The 16,077-nt window shown below is 47.6% G+C and overlaps 1 protein-coding gene across 10 annotated transcripts in view; it reads left to right on the top strand.

The window, feature by feature from the left end:
* The window catches only part of COA8 (cytochrome c oxidase assembly factor 8), a 32,460-nt gene extending 18,482 nt beyond the window's left edge, over window positions 1-13,978 (top strand). The window contains exons 2-6 of one of the 10 annotated variants that reach the window (XR_014260923.1): window positions 937-1,134; window positions 1,850-1,913; window positions 10,334-10,424; window positions 10,526-11,360; window positions 13,280-13,603. Coding sequence is in view for 8 of the 10 variants with exons in the window: in XM_082451123.1 (XP_082307249.1) it covers window positions 937-1,134; window positions 1,850-1,913; window positions 3,399-3,490; window positions 3,803-3,892; window positions 4,986-5,057 (516 nt within the window). In the remaining 2 variants the exon portion in view is untranslated. Of the gene's footprint in view, window positions 1-936; window positions 1,135-1,849; window positions 1,914-3,398; window positions 3,491-3,802; window positions 6,221-8,855; window positions 9,681-10,333; window positions 10,425-10,521; window positions 11,361-13,279; window positions 13,604-13,700 lie in introns of those variants that run through there. The other 9 variants (XR_014260924.1, XM_082451123.1, XM_082451127.1 and 6 more) reach the window with 9 other exon arrangements.
* The last annotated feature ends 2,099 nt before the right edge of the window (window positions 13,979-16,077 follow it).

Raw genomic sequence — 16,077 nt, 5'->3', positions numbered from 1 at the left:
ATATCTTCTTCGGAAACTTTTATTTAAATATTTTGCCCATTTTTAAATTGGGTTGTCTGTTTTCTCTTTTTCTTTTTAAATTTATTTATTTTTATTTATTTATTTTTGGCTGTGCTGGGTCTTCGTTTCTGTGCGAGGGCTTTCTCTAGTTGAGGCGAGTGGGGGCAACTCTTCATCGCGGTGCGCGGGCCTCTCACTATCGCGGCCTCTCTTGTTGCGAAGCACAGGCTCCAGACGCGCAGGCTCAGTAGTTGTGGCTCACGGGCCCAGTCGCCCCGCGGCATGTGGGATCTTCCCAGACCAGGGCTCGAACCCGTGTCCCCTGCATTGGCAGGCGGATTCCTAACCACTGCGCTACCAGGGAAGCCCTGTTTTCTTATTATGGAGTTTTGAGAAGTCTTTATATATTCTAGAAACAAGTCTTTTTACAGATTTGCATGTATTTTCTCCCAGTCTGTGGCTTGTCTTTTCATTTTCTTAATAGTGTCTTTAGGAGAACAGAAGATTTTAACATTGGTGAAGTCCAGTTCATCTATTTCTTATTTTGTGGATTGTGCTTTTGGTGTTGTACATAAGAAATCTTTGCCTAATCCAAGCTTGTAGAATTTTTACTGTGTTTTAGAAGTTTTATAGTTTTAGATTTTACATTTTACATCTTTGATCCATTTTGCGTTAATTTTTGTATATGATGCAAAGCACAGGTTGACATTCTTTTTTCGCCTTAGGATGTTGAATTATTCCAGCACCATTGTTGAACATGTTTGGTGTAGTATTAATGTGAATGCTATTTATTATAGTTCTTTTAATTTGGATATTCCCTGGCACATAGTCTTAAAAAGAGGAAGCTAACAAGGGTCTTTAGTAAATCTGGACTGTTCATTTTATAATACTAGACATTCATTAAGTTGTATAGTAACCCCATGCGTTTTGTTAAAGGTCTCAAGATTCTGCCCTCCAAGAAAATCTTGCCATGATTGGATAGGACCCCCAGATAAATATTCAAACCTTCGACCTGTTCACTTTTACATCCCTGAAAATGAATCACCATTGGAACAAAAGTTAAGAGAATTAAGACAAGAAACACAAGAATGGAACCAACAGTTCTGGGCAAACCAGAATTTGACTTTTCTTAAGGTAAGTTTAGGTTTCGGGTCAGAGTGAGAAATAATACAGTTGGCCACTTGGGGGCGCTAAATCTTTAGCATCCGCTTTGCCTTTCAGTTATTTGGCAGCATCGCGTTGCCTCCCTGCCATACATATGTATGTGTGTATATATGCGTAGAATTTTAAAATCAGTATGTAACTGTAAAGAAGAAATATTGATCGTTCACAGAATCACAGATCTTGAGACGTTCAAGGAAGTAAAGGGAGTAGCAGAGCCGGAACCAGAACTGCAGGTTCCACATGTATATACACTTGTGTGTGTGTGTTTATGAAATCGTGGGTGTCTGGGATGTGTTGTCATTCTTCCTGAGAATTCAGGATTCTTAACAGCATACTCATCAGTAAACTACGAGAAAGGAGTATAAATATTCTAATCCAGAAGAAAGACTTAGGCGATACCTGTTTATCCATTTGGGCAGGCTAAGTCAAATGGAGTTGCATTTATCTTATTCTGTGGATTTATAAACAAATAGTGCCTCCCAAAGTTTATTAAACATCTCATTTTCAAATCCTATTTCAAGCATGAAACTTTTAACTAAGTTCAGATGGTTTAAAACAGGCTTTGAGATGGGCCACTTCTCAGGAAATCCACATCCAGACTTCTCCAGAGCGCGGAGAGCTGTGTCCTAGCCAAGGAAAAACGGAAAGACGAAGAAAGGGAATTCTGATAGCTGTCTTCTTTTAGGAAAAAGAAAAATTTATTGACTCAAGACTAAAAGCCAAAGGCCTGGAACTGAGAGCTGAATCAGGTGAGTGAGTTCTTTTTCTGCCAACACTGGTTTTGTTTGAGTAACTATATGAGAAGGTGTGAAGACAGAGTATTAAGGCCTCCCTGGCTGTCCAGCGGTTAAGACCCACACTCCCACTGCATGGGGCGCAGGTTCCACCCCTGGCCAGGGAACTAGATCCCATGTGCCTCTCGGCACAGCCAAACAAAAAAAGAAAAGAAAAACAAAGGATGTTGACTGAAGTAGAGAAAGCTCAGGGAGCAGGTCATGGCCCCATGGGGCAGGCGCTCTGAGGGTGTCCTCAGTGCTACGTACGTCTGTCCTCCTCCTGCTCCCTCTTCTGTCTTTGGGTGAGGTCAGCCCTCTCGTCATTTTGGGTCATTCTGATCGATGACCTCTTTCTGACCTTTGGACTTACATCCGAGGTCCCGTGGCTTCAGCAGCCTCTGTCTCTTCTGCCCTGGCTTCTCTTCCCTGATTCCTGATGGCAGCTCATGGTCCCGCTGACCATGAGCCGGAAACTGCAGAGTCATCCTGGAAGCCCCTCCCCACCCCTTCATCCTTCATCTCTCCACCAGATTTACCTCTTAGATGTTTCTCAGCACCTTTGCTACTCCCTGTCCTTTTTTTTTTTTTTTTTTTTTTTTTAAATAAATTTATTTATTTATTTTTGGCTGCGTTGGGTCTTTGTTGCTGTGCACAGGCTTCCTCTAGTTGTGGCTCACCGGCTTTAGAGCGCAGGCTCAGTAGTTGTGGCGCACGGGCTTAGTTGCTCGGTGGCATGTGGGATCTTCCCGGACCAGGGCTTGAACCCGTGTCCTCTGCATTGGCAGGCAGATTCTTAACCACTGCGCCACCAGGGCAGTCCTTACTCCCTCTCCTTTAAACATGGCTTTAATTCAGGCTCTTGTTAATTCTCTGCCTATTGCAGTATCTTCCTAATTGGTTCCCTGGCCCCCAGTCTTTGAATCAGGGGTCAGCAGACTTTCTGTAAAGGGCTAGATAGTAAATAGTTTAGTCTCTCTGGGCCATATGGGTCTCTCCTTCAACTGGTCAGCTCTGCTGTTGTTCTGTGAAAGCAGCCATAGAAAATACATAGGTTAATGGGCATGAACTTGTCCCAATAAAACTGTATTTACAAAATCAGCTAGTAGGCCAGATTTGGCCTGCAGGCTGTAGTTTAGCAACTCATGCCTTAAATCCATTCTTTGCAGTGTAGCCAGTCTGTTCTACCCAAAATGCAGTTCTGATAGTTGCCACCCAGCTTAGGTTTTTAGATTTCCTGTGACGACAGTGACAGCTGTGCTCCTCCTTCTGGATTGGAGGCCTGCCCGGCCCCTGCCCGTTTTACCTGTTTCGTGTCTTGTTCCCCAGGCTGCGCACCTCATGTGTCAGGGGTGCAGACTGCATTCAGTTCCCTCTGCCTACCGTGCTGTCCTTTCTTTTGGACGGAGAATCTAGTGCTCAAAATAACCTTTAATCATTTTCTCTTGGTGTTGATGTTAGGCCTGAATAAGATTTTGTACCGTCGGTTAAACAGATGTCTACTGTCAAAACATTCTGATGGAAAATCTGAAATCGTTGACCCCCAAAGCCAGGTCTGTGTTGGGCTAAAGCACCATGACCCTCCCTGCTCGTGGTAGCCTTGCCTGGGCTCATTAGAATAGAAGTCTGGGGAGGATGGAGTTAGCCCCACGCTGGGCCCAGTCGTATGCTGTCTGCTGCACGGGCCCCACTGAGGGTCTGGGAGGGCAGGAGTGAGCAGGAAAGGGTGCTATGTCCTATCAGTTTTTGTTTGTTTTTTGGTTGTTTTTTTGGGGGGGCAATAAATATTTTAATTTTTGTTTTATTTTTATGGTGACAGACAATTTTCAAGTTTATTTCCTTTTTTTTTTTTTTTTAATACAAAGCTAAACCACAAACAGGTACAACCAAGACATTTTATCTCCCATTTACACACGCCCATTGAATCCTCCTCCAACTGGCTGACCGCTGAGCAGGCAAGTGTGGGGTGAGGGGAAGACTTTCGTAGGTAGCACCGTCCTGAGGCCGGGGGCGGGGGCATCGAGGCGAGGACAGGCTCTCATCCCGAAGCAGAGAATGAGAGCCCCGACTTCAGGACTGTGCCCTTTGCACATATGTTCTCTTTTATTTCCCATGGTGACCCAATGAAGTAGGTACTGTTACTTTTACCATTTTGTAGATGAGGAGCCCGAGGGCAAGTTGTTTGACCAAAATCACAGAGTGAGTAAGTGGAGGGGCCTAGGTCCTGACCTGGAGAGTGGGTTCCCAGGGAGGCCCCCGGGCCACTGTCGTCTATGAGTATCGTGGATTCCTACTGATGGCGTTACTGAGTGTTGAAAGACGGGCCTTAATTGGATTTCAGATTAGTCTGGTAAGAAAACAGGAAAGAGTATGTTGAGGAAAGGACTCATGAAGGGAGGTGCCGCTCTGTCAGCTGTTTAAACAGTTACCAGGCTGCAGGGATGGAAATGGGGGCGGGGGGACAGGTGTGTCACCCCCATGGGCCAGAGCACGCATGTGTGACACCTGAGTGCAGGGGCCTCGCAGAACCCAGGAAAGAGGAGTTTCGTTTAATAAGTGATGTTGGAGAAACTAATTATTTTTGACCCAAAAAGATAAATTTAGATTCATGCTCCCTGTAATACAAATGTATTCCAAACGGATGAAAAAGTTAATTATTAAAAATCAATTGTTTATGGAGTAAAAAGTTAAATACATCACTCCTAGTTTTAGGAAGTCTAACAATAAAAGTGACCCTCCATTATCTGGAGGAGTGATGATTCCCTGAGCTTGACAGTAAAGGTAGAAAGATTCAAGAACGTGAAAACTGCCAATGTCTGGATTAGTCAGGACTCCCTTTGATCTGTCCTCCTGGAAAGGAGAGTTTGCTGAGGGGACACGAAGTGGCTCAGACACAGGACCAGGGGAGAGCCGGGCCCAGGCATGGCCTGCACTCAGACACTGGCCCTAGAGGCAACCCAGGACATCCTCCCTCCTCTCGTTTCACCTCCTCTCTACCCCACTGCTTCAGCCTTCTCTTGCTGTAAACAGGCTTTTTCCACCTCTCAGTTTATACCTCCCAGGTCCAAGGAAGTAGCCAGACTGAGGCTCTGCCCAGGCGGGGTTCTGTTGAAGGAGTGAGGCTGCTCCACAGACAGTGCCCAGCAGACCTGAGGGCCAGGCAAAGGGGTCCACGTCCAGGAGACACATTAAACGCGAACGGCAGGTGGCAGGAGACGTTTGTGGCAGAGATGAAGAGGTGTGTGGACTTTATGAAAAGCCTTAACAAATTTGTAGAAATAACAAAACACCTGCAGATGAATAATGTGACTACAAGAAAAAAACTCCTCAAACTAAATTTCACAGTGCCTATTAAAACAGCACCTAGGGACTTCCCTGGTGGCGCAGTGGTTAAGAATCCGCCTGCCAATGCAGGCGACACGGGTTCGAACCCTGGTCCAGGAAGATCCCACATGCCGTGGAGCAACTGAGCCCATGCGCCACACCTGCTGAGCCTGAGCTCTAGAGCCCGCAAGCCACAACTACTGAGCCCACGTGCCGCAACTACTGAAGCCCCCGCACCTAGAGCCCGTGCTCCGCAACAAGAGAAGCCACTGCTATGAGAAGCCCGCGCACTGCAACAAAGAATAGCCCCCGCTCACCGCAACTAGAGAAAGCCTGTGCGCAGCAGCGAAGACCCAATGCAGCCAAAAAAAAAACAAAAACAAAACAAAAAACAAACAAACAGCACCTAGGCCTTGTTTTATGCTTACTGAACTCAAGGAGATGTTTTCCCAGCTCCTTTTCCAGAAGGATTTGGTTGCATGAAGTACGCATATGCCAAGAAGCGGGAAAATTATGACCACTGAATATCTAAGAATTCATCCTATAGGAAAACATGGGAAGACTTCACTCTGTTCCTTGAAGCATTGTCTTTCTTTGCCAAACAATGGGAAATATCTAAATATCCAGTCATTTCAGATTAGATAAGGCTGTGGTGGCCCACTGCGCACTGGATGTTCACTGGAATATTCTGCAGCAGTCTAGGAACATTATTGACTTAATTTCAAGTGCGAAAAGTAGAATACCATGACGTCAACTCTGCCTGCCCCCAGATTAAATCTCGTGTAAGGCAGGCAGTGCTGTGGGAGGGTTCTTGCCTCTAGTTTCTTTTACTGCTGAAGTGTTTATGCAGCTGGGGCGGGGTGCCATCAGGATGGATTTACTTTAAGTCAGCTGGTATTTAAGAAACACCCACTCGGTTTTCGGTAAATGTGTAATAAATTAGATTGTTCTGCCTGTCATTCTTAGCATCACTAAAGTTCAGTATCACCTTGCAGTGTTGACAGGGGTGGAATCTGAATTACTCAGCAAACGTTCATGGTGCTTCTGCTTTATGCTGCGCGCCACCTGGGAACGTTTGGGCAGGACACCAAACTAGACCAGTAGCTGAAGGTGGCACCCCCACCTGTCCTTAGAACCCTGGGGCGCCTGCGGTGTTGCCGGCAGCGGTGACGAGCGCGCCCCTCTGTGCCAGGCCCGTCCCACCTGCCACACTGACCGCGACTCAGTTTGTGTCAGAGCAGCCTTATGAGGTGTGCTGCTGTGATCCGCGTCGTGGAGCCCGGAGAAGCCACAGGGCCGGCGAGGGACGGAGCCCCGGCCCGTGGAGCCACTGCCTGCGGGGCCGGGAGGACACGTCCCACCTCCTCAGCTCCTCTCGTCATCGTGTGAGAGGCAGGGGAGGCTGGCTGGAGGGTGCGCAGGCGCCTCTCCCCGGAGGACCGGCGGGACCCGCTTGCAGCTTAGGAGACGCCGCTGCTCTCGGCCAGCGTGCGCGCCCCGCTCCCCGGAGCGAGAGCTCCGTGTACGGCCCCGCATCGCGCTCCAGCCCTGCCTGCCCTCCGCCCCTCACTCTGTGTTCAGCCACGTCTCTGCCTCGCCACACCCGTCACTTGCTCTGCCTGTGCTGCTCCCCTTCTGTGCCCTGTGGGATCCTGGCTGGACTGTCCCCTTCCCTGGGAGCCTTCGGCTTCCCTCCCCTCCTCAGGCAGCTGGTTGTCCCTCTCTTTCCCCCATCAGCATCCACCCCTTGATTGATTCCAGGTATTTACTGAACACCTGCCACATCCCAGGCTAGTCCTGGGGACCAGCTGGGGACGAGACAGAGCCACGGCCTCGCCTTTGTGGAGCGGAGCTCCTTGCGTGGGCCGGGCGGGTGAGCAGCAGACGAGCAGCTCGGCGAACGCGCTCCGCACTCCTGGGCTGTTGACCGCGGGGGAGGACGAAGCCGAGGGGAGCGCAGGAGCCGGCGTTTTAACGGGGGCCTCGGGGAAGCCCCCTCGGAGGGGCGGCGTCTGGGGAGGTGGCGAGAGGGTCTTCCAGATGCAGGTTTTGAGGAGCAGCAGGAGGCTGGGTCAGAGGAGCGAGGGCACGTGGAATCGACTGCTCTTCGCTCAGCCCGCGGGGGTCCAGGTGGCGTGGGCCCCTGCTCAGGCTGGCCGGGAGGTGGCCCTTCTGCCTCTGTGGGGGACAGCCACGCTTGTACTGTGCGGTCTGCGTTTGCCTTTGTGCTGTGTGAGTTCAGGGTTGGCCACTTTCCCTCCTGTTTCTGTAGAAATGTGCCCTGGGGTCACCTTCCCAGCTCTGTCTCTGTCTCCCAAAAATCCTGGTGCGGTTGAAGTGTCAGCATCAGCTTTGCAGCCAGGAAACGCGGCCTGTGTCTGGAGTCCTGGCGAGTGGACTAAGCCCGGGGGGAGCCGGAGCGGGGGCCTCTCTGGATGGGGGTGCTCTGCAGGTGCAGGGACCCTGGGTGCGACGCCTGTTTGGCGCTTGGGGCTTCTAAGCCAGAGCGCTCTCTCCCCAATTTCCTCCTCCCACCAGCTCCTGGCAGCCACTAGTCTACTTTCTGTCTCTATGAATTTGCCTATTCTGGACATTTCCAGATAAATGTCATCATATACAGGCATACCTCATTTGTGCTTTGAAGATACTGTGTTTTTTACAAATTAAATGTTTGTGGTAACCCTGTATAGAGCAAGTCTATTGGCGCAATTTTTCCAACAGCATTATTTTGTAATTAAGGTATGTATGGTTTTTTAGACATGATGCTATTGCTCACTTAATAGACCTCAGTATAGTGTAAACATAACTTTATATGCATTGGGAAAACAAAAAATTCATGTGACTCACTTTACTGCAATACTTGCTTCATTGTAATGGTCTGGGACCAAACCCTCAATATCTCCAAGGTCTGCCTGTAATATGTAGTGTTTTATGTGTGCCTTCTTTCACTTAAGTGTGTGTTTTCAAGGTTCATCCATGTTGTAGCATGTATCACTACATTGAAGATTCTTTTCTATGGCTGAATAATATTCCACTATATGGACATACCACATTTTGTTTATCCATCAGTTGATGGACATTTGGGTTGTTTCCACTTTTTGACTATTATGAATAACACTGCTGTGAACAGTCACGTATATACCTGTAAGTGGGATGCAGGGTCATATGGTAACTCTATGTTTAACTTTCTGAGGAACTGCCAAGCTGTTTTTCAAAGTGGCTGCATCATTTTACATTCCAACCAGCAATATGTAAGAGTTCCAATATCTCTATATCCTCATCAACACTTGTTATTGTTTGTCTTTTTGATTGTAGTCATCCTAGTGAGTGTGAAGTGACCTTATTATCTTTTTAAGTTGAATTTCCTTGATGACTCATTAGTCATTAGTTGAATATCTTTTCATGTTCTTATTTGCCATTTTTATATCTCCTTTGGAGAAATGTTTTTTCAAATCCTTTAAAATCGGGTTATTTTAAAGGATTTAATTGGGTTATTTCTCTTTTTATTGTTGAGTTGTAAGAGTTCTTTACATACTCTGGATATTAGACCCATATTAGAAGGATGATTTGCAAATATTTTCTCCCATTCTGTAGGTTGTCTTTTCACTTTTTCAGTAGTGCCCTTCGAAGCACAAAAATTTTAAATTTTGATGAAATCCGGACTTCCCTCGTGGTGCAGTGGTTAAGAATCTGCCTGCCAACACAGAGGACATGGGTTCAATCCCTGGTCCGGGAAGATCCCACATGCCGTGGAGCAACTAAGCCCGTGGGCCACAACTACTGAGCCCATGTGCCACAAGTACTGAAGCCTGTGCGCCTAGAGCCCATGCTCTGCAACAAGAGAAGCCACTGCAATGAGAAGCCCACGCACCACAGCAAAGAGTAGCCCCCGCTTGCCACAACTATAGAAAGCCTGTGCACGGCAGTGAAGACCCAACACAGCCAAAAATAAATAAATAAAATAAATTAAATTAAAAAAAAATTTTTGGGGGGATGGAATCCAACTTATCTATTTTTTTCTTTGTTTGCCTGTGCTTTAGGTGTCATATCTAAAATGCATTGCCTAATTCAAGGTGATGAAGATTTGCACGTGTTTTCTTCCAAGAATTGTATAGTTTTCTCTCTTACATTTAGGTCTTTGATTCATTTTGAGGTTATTTTTGTTTATGGTGTGAGATGGGATTCAGCTTGTTTTTTTTTTACATGTAGATAATCGAGTTGTCCTAAGCATTGTTTGTTGAAAAGACTATTTGTCCCCATTGAATTGTCTTGACACCCTTGTCGAAAATCACTTGCCCATAAATGTTTGGGTTTAGCTCTGTTCTATTGATCTATAAGCCTGTTCTTCTGCTGGTATCACACTGTCTTGATTACTGTAGCTTTGTAGTAAGTTTTGAATATAAGAAGTGTGAATCCTCCAACTATGATTTTCTTTGCCAAGGTTGCTTTGGCTACTGGGTTTCCTTGCATTTTTATATAAATTTTAGGATCCACTTACCAATTTCTTCTGTTTTTTGTTTTTTGTTTTTTTTTTGGCCGCACCACGCAGCGTGTGGGATCTTAGTTCCCCGACCAGGGATTGAACCTGGACCGCAGCAGTGAAAGCAAGTCCTAACCACTGGACCGCCAGGGAATTCCCTGTCAATTTCTGGGGTTAAAAAAAAAAAAAAAAAAGCCAGCTGGGGTTTTGGTAGGGTTTGTTTTGAATCTATATGTCATTACGGGGGAGTGTTGCCACCTTAACCATATTAGGTCTTTGAAACCATGAACATGGGATGTCTTTCCATTTATTTAGGTCCTTCATTTCTATGTTTTGTAGTTTTTAAATGTGTAAGTCGTATACTTCCTGTCTTAAATTTATCCTGTCTTTCATTCTTTTTGATGCTGTTGTAAATGGAATTGTTTTCTTAATTTTGTTTTCAGATTGTTTATTGCAAGTGTATAGAAATAGTTGATACTTGTATATTGATCTTGTATCCTGCAATCCTGCTGAACTCATTTGTTAATTCTAATAATTGTTTGTAGAACCCTTCCCCTTAAGTCTTAATGTTTAAGTTGAAATTAATTTTCAGGTCAAAAAGCAACATTGAATGCAGAAGAAATGGCTGACTTCTACAAGCAATTTTTAAGGAAAAATTTTCAGAAGCACATGTATTACAACAGGTGGGTGTCTACTTTTTTCCTGAAAATTTGAATATCACAACCATATTGTCTAGGATTATTTTGCTATCTGAATTTAACATTTGTGTTTATATTAAAGGTAGAAGTTGCTATCAACTTAGTTTTCGCACTTTTAAATAAAATTGACAGCTTAAAGTTGTTTGCATGGCATCCCTAAAGCAGCTTGCACCCCTAGTGTGTAGACAGTGGGTTCTACACAGCACTTCCCACTGAAAGGAACCTGGACTCCATTGAGAAGCACAGTCTGGGGCAGGAGCAGCACAAGAGGAGTCGAGACGTCTTGTGTTTGAAAGTGAGGAAGCTCGGAGCCCAGCAGGGTCATGTGAGAACAGCCCAGAAGGCGATTCCAGGGGCTCCCGTAGGCCAGAGACGAAGCCATTGCAGCCACACAAAGAAAGTGACGGCTGTGGATTAAAAATCTATCAAATATGCTAACATCTTTGCGATCATAATGACAGTGAGTGGCTCACAGGCACCGCGGGGTATTGCTAGGCAGCCAACCCATTGTTCTGAAAATCCATACGCGAAGGAGCGCCTCCAAAGAACACTCACCTCTCCTGCCTTTCCTGCCCCGACTGGATTCCAGGGTAGCCGAACGAAGGAGCATTTTTCTTGGTAGAAGAATGACAGCTAACGCAGGAGTGCTGGAGTTAGATCTGGGCCTGATCACCCCACAGCTGCTAAACCGCTGGGCAGCAAGGCTGATGGGGACTTCATAATGGATAGGTCGGGCTGATTGCACCTGAACCCCGGTACCTCTTCACACTGTGCAGAGTGGGGCAGCGGCCTGCGTGCATCTCTGTGAGGTGCGGCAGGAGGTACCGAGCACGGCCAGTGAGGTGTCCTCACCAAAACAAGGGAACTGCAGTCTAGCAGGCCTCCGGATCTAATACCACGTTACAGGAAAAAGATAAAAGGGTGTGTTGGGGGGGGTGTGGAGAGAGCGGTTCACAGACCATGCTTAAATCATAGCCTGAAGATACAGTCCCAGCAGTTGGAAGTTCTACAAGACAGGCGATCCAGTTTCAACCAGTAACTAGGATTTAAAAAAAAAAGGAGGGGGAACTAATAGAATAAAAGAGACTTCATGCAGTGTGTAGACATTGTTTGGATCCTAATACAGACAAACCACCTAAAAAAAGGTATTTATTTTTGACAGTCAGTCAAAGGAAACTGAACAGTGACTGTATATTAGGTTGTTTCGATAAGTCATTGTTCATTTTATCAGATGCAATGATGGTATTGTGGTTAGGTGTTTTTAAAAAAGGTTTTGACGGTACATAGTGATGTGTATTCCCAGGACGTGGCGTTTGAGATTTGCTGTGACGTTCGTAGGGCAGTGGCCACGCCGGATGGGCAGGTGGGGCAGGGTCTAGACAGTGGGGTGATCGTTGAGTCTGGAGGAGCTCTTGAGTGACACTCAGGCATAAAGCCCAGTCCTGCAGCGTCCAGGGTCTGTTGCTAATGCTGTCATGTGTCCCTCTGATCTAGCTGAGTTATTCAGTCAAGCCAGTATTAGTTAGGTTTCCCTGGACCTTTGATTTCTGGTGTGGACACAGCATGTTTGCATCTTGCTTCCTGTCCGGTAAGCTTGGTGTTTTCCGTGTGGCACTCAGAGGAGAGAGAGGGTCGGGCAGTAGTGGAGCCTGAGCGCTCCCGCTCTGTGCCCGCACCACCTCCTGCCCCTGCTTTCCTTATGGAAACAGGAAAAGCTTAGTTTGTCTTTTCCACTACACTTTATCAATTCAGGTTGTCTGTATCGGTGGAGTGGAATCTGGCTTTTCCTTAATAACCTAAGAACTTTAATCTCGGTGGGATACCAGTTTTCTTTTTTCTGGAAGCCTTTTTTATTAGGGCATTGCTTCCCATTTATAGCGTCATTGAAGTGGATAGAAATGTAAGGATCGTTCTCGTGTGGAGAGGGGTTTTCTATCTAGCCATGCAAAGGCTCCAGAAAACTGGTATTTTTACCTCTTGCTAGTACTTCACTTAAGCCCTTGGTTATTCTCCATTCTTCTATGCTGAGATCCAGTCAACCATTTGAGTCCAGTCTGGAATAGCAGCTCCACGTTCCCTCATTAGCTCACTTGGACGAAAAGCATTGGCACTTGTTGGCATTTCAGCTTCCAAGGGCTCAGCACTGAGTCTGGAATGTGTGCTTTCCATTGTGGAAACTTGCCAAGTTTTGCCCATTCAGCTGCTGGCAATGTGGTGAATTTGCAAGCTCTGACATGTTCTGTAGAGTAATTCACAGGCAAGTGAGCCTATGACAGCATGTAACTCCATCCCAGTATTTGTATGAGAAGTTCTGAATGATCTCTTTCGAGACACAGGTTACCCAAAAGTTCAGATCATCTAGAAAAAGAAGATATGAAACTTGATGATGTTGGCACTTGGACAAGTTAGCTTCTCAAGATGGAGTACTTCTGTCATGTGCTTCTTATGCAGTTAAGGTGCCAAAGCCTGGAGGGTCCCCACCGAGTTCCGGCAGAGCCTCCAGTCCTTTTCTGAGAGGTTACGCCCCCATCGCTCTACAGTTGTGTCTCTGAGAGAATGCCACTGGGCTCTGGGGGCCCCAGGGCTTCTGAGAGCTCTTTCTGTGTCTTCTAGCAAAAACTGAGGAAGGCTGCAGCAGCCTCCAGGAGTGGGAAAAGCGGGGTCGGGGTGCACTGGGCACATCAGCCTGATGAAAATCCAGGTGGAAGGAAGGCAGGCTGTTACGGGCAGTCTAGCTTTAAAGAGGGCGGGAGATGGCAGAGATGGTGAGGAAGGGTGGAAGAGGAGACAGTTGGGAGGCCTGAGCGTGGGTCACGTGTGCTTGTCCTGTTCCTCTTTAGGGACTGGTACAGGCGTAATTTTGCCATCACCTTCTTCATGGGAAAAGTGGCCCTGGAGAGGATTTGGAACAAGCTTAGACTGAAACGAAAGAAGACCATCAACTAGGAGCCCACCCTGACCCACCCGCCCAGCGTCTAAGTTGCCACGAGAAGCAGCTGCTTATAGGAGCTCGTTTTACGAGAGCTCGAAGACCTGTGTGTGCAGGGCAGGCTGGGAGGACGCGGGTCCTGGTGCGCTGTGGCCCAGGTGGCTCCGTCCTGACTGTGGATTCCAGGCTGGCTCTTGGTCATGGAAGTGATGTTAAATAAAACCCAAGCACTGTGTGCCTGTTTTCTGTGTTTTTGAATTATACCAATTGGAAAGAGAACAATATAAAGATATTAATAAAATTTCACTTGAAAAATTTGCCTCTACTGATAGGAATGTTTTGGAGGCTGGCTGCAGTGTCACCACGGCCTCACCTGACCAGTGAGCCCTGGTTATTGGAGGCCCCGGGTCCCGGCGCTGGTGAAGCGCAGCTGTCCGTGGAGGCGTCCACACACAGACCCGGAAGCAGGTGCGGCTCCTCCACCAGAGCCCAGGGGACTTTGCTACATTTATTCCAGGGAGGCAGAGCCTGTTTCCAAGGTTTTCCGGAACAGCTTTCTGTGGCTCATGTCCCTCTGCTTCAGTTCTTATAAAATCAGCATTGTTTGAAATAGGATTATGTGGTTATAAAATGATGAGGCTCTCTTTGTACTGTGTCCTGGAGCCGTGGCGGGGAAGGGGTGGAGGGACCTGCCTCAGCAGCGGGCAAGTGCCCTTCAGAGCCAGGGCATAAGGTGTCCTCTGAGGACAGATGAGACATCTGGATTTTACCAAAAGCCACTTGGCAAGCAGTTTTTATTCCAAAACGGGATGTGACAGTAGAGTCGAAAGGCTGGATTTCTTCCGTGGCTTATAAACTGCTGCCACCGAAGGTGATTTCCAAGGAGAAATTCCAGAGACCAGAGGAAGCACATCATCCCACCCCCACCCCACCCCAGGCTTTTAAGGGCCACGTGGATGGACGAGGGTGCTGCTGAAGAGGAAAGCCAGCGCTGGGCGCCACTGAGCGCCGTGGTTCCTGGCGAACGCTGTGCGCTCCATCAGCTCTGTGGGCTGTTAACCCAGGTGTCCATGGAGGTCCCCGGGGAGTGGAGTGCGTGCACCAAGCAGCGTGGGACACGAGGCTTCACAGAAATAACCCCATCTCACGCGTCACGTCGCTGCCTTTGCTAAACACAACCTGTCACCAGCCCATGTGACACGGTGTGCGTCTGCAAAGGAACGCCAGCACAGTTAGGGGACCAGGTCGGGCCCCGGTTCCATATGAGTGAGCCTGGAGGCATGAACTGTTCTCTAGCTTTTAATTCTTTTTTTTTTTAATTAATTAATTATTTTATTTTTGGCTGCATCGGGTCTTAGATGTGGCACGTGGGCTCTTTGTTGTGGTGCACGGGCTTCTCTCTAGTTGTGGCGTGTGGGTTTTCTCTCTCTAGTTATGGCGCATGGGTTCCAGAGTACGTGGGCTCTGTAGTTTGCAACATGCGGGCTCTAGTTGAGGCTCAAGAGCTCTGTTGCCCTGCAGCATGTGGGATCTTAGTTCCCCGACCAGGGATCGAACCCGCGTTTCCTGCATTGTAAGGCGGATTCTTTACCACTGGATCACCGGAGAAGTCCTTCTAGCTCTTTTTTTAAAAAACTTATTTATTTAATTTATTGATTATTTCTGGCTGCGTTGGGTCTTCATTGCTGCGCACGGGCTTTCTCTAGTTGTGGTGAGCAGGGGTTACTCTTTGTTGCGGTGTGCGGGCTTCTCATTGCGGTTGCTTCTCTTGTTGTGGAGCACGGGCTCTAGGCACACAGGCTTCAGTAGTTGTGGCACGTGGGCTCAGTAGTTGTGGCTCCTGGGCTCTAGAGCACAGGCTCAGTAGTTGTGGCGCACAGGCTTAGTTGCTCCACGGCATGCGGGATCTTCCTGGACCAGGGATCGAACCTGTGTGCCCTGCATTGGCAGGCGGATTCTTAACCACTGTGCCACCAGGAAAGCCCTCCCTTTTTTTAAAAAATAAATTTATTTTTTTATTTTTATTTTTTTTAATTTTTATTTTATTTTATTTATTTATTTATGGCTGTGTTGGGTCTTCGCCTCTGTGCAAGGGCTTTCTCTGCGGCAAGTGGGGGCCACTCTTCATCGCGGTGCGTGGGCCTCTCACCATCGCAGCCTGTCTTGTTGCGGAGCACAGGCTCCAGACGCGCAGGCTCAGTAATTGTGGCTCACGGGCCCAGTTGCTCCGCGGCATGTGGGATCTTCCCAGACCAGGGCTCGAACCCGTGTCCCCTGCATTGGCAGGCAGATTCCCAACCACTGCGCCACCAGGGAAGCCCTAAAAATAAATTTATTTATTTTATTTATTTATTTTTGGCTGCTTTGGGTCTTCGTTGCTGCATGCGGGCTTTCTCTAGTTGCAGCGAGCGGCCTTTCTTTAGTTGGCGGCGAGCGGGGGCTACTCTTCGTTGCAGTGCGTGGGCTTCTCATTGCGATGGCTTCTCGTTGTGGAGCATGGGCTCTAGATGTGCAGGCTTCAGTAGTTGTTGCACACGGGCTCAGTAGTTGTGGCTCGTGGGCTCTAGAGCGCAGGCTCAGTAGTTGTGGCGCACGGGTTTAGTTGCTCCGCGGCATGTGGGATCTTCCCAGACCAGGGCTTAAACCTGTGTCCCCTGCACTGGCAGGTGGATTCTTAACCGCCATGCCACCAGGGAAGTCCTCTTTCCC

This window comes from Balaenoptera physalus (genome assembly GCF_965194825.1).
Source record: "Balaenoptera physalus genome assembly, chromosome: 2".
Taxonomy (NCBI): Eukaryota; Metazoa; Chordata; class Mammalia; order Artiodactyla; family Balaenopteridae; genus Balaenoptera; species Balaenoptera physalus.
The sequence above is the reverse complement of the archived record's forward strand: the minus strand, read 5'-3'. Positions and strand labels throughout refer to the sequence as shown.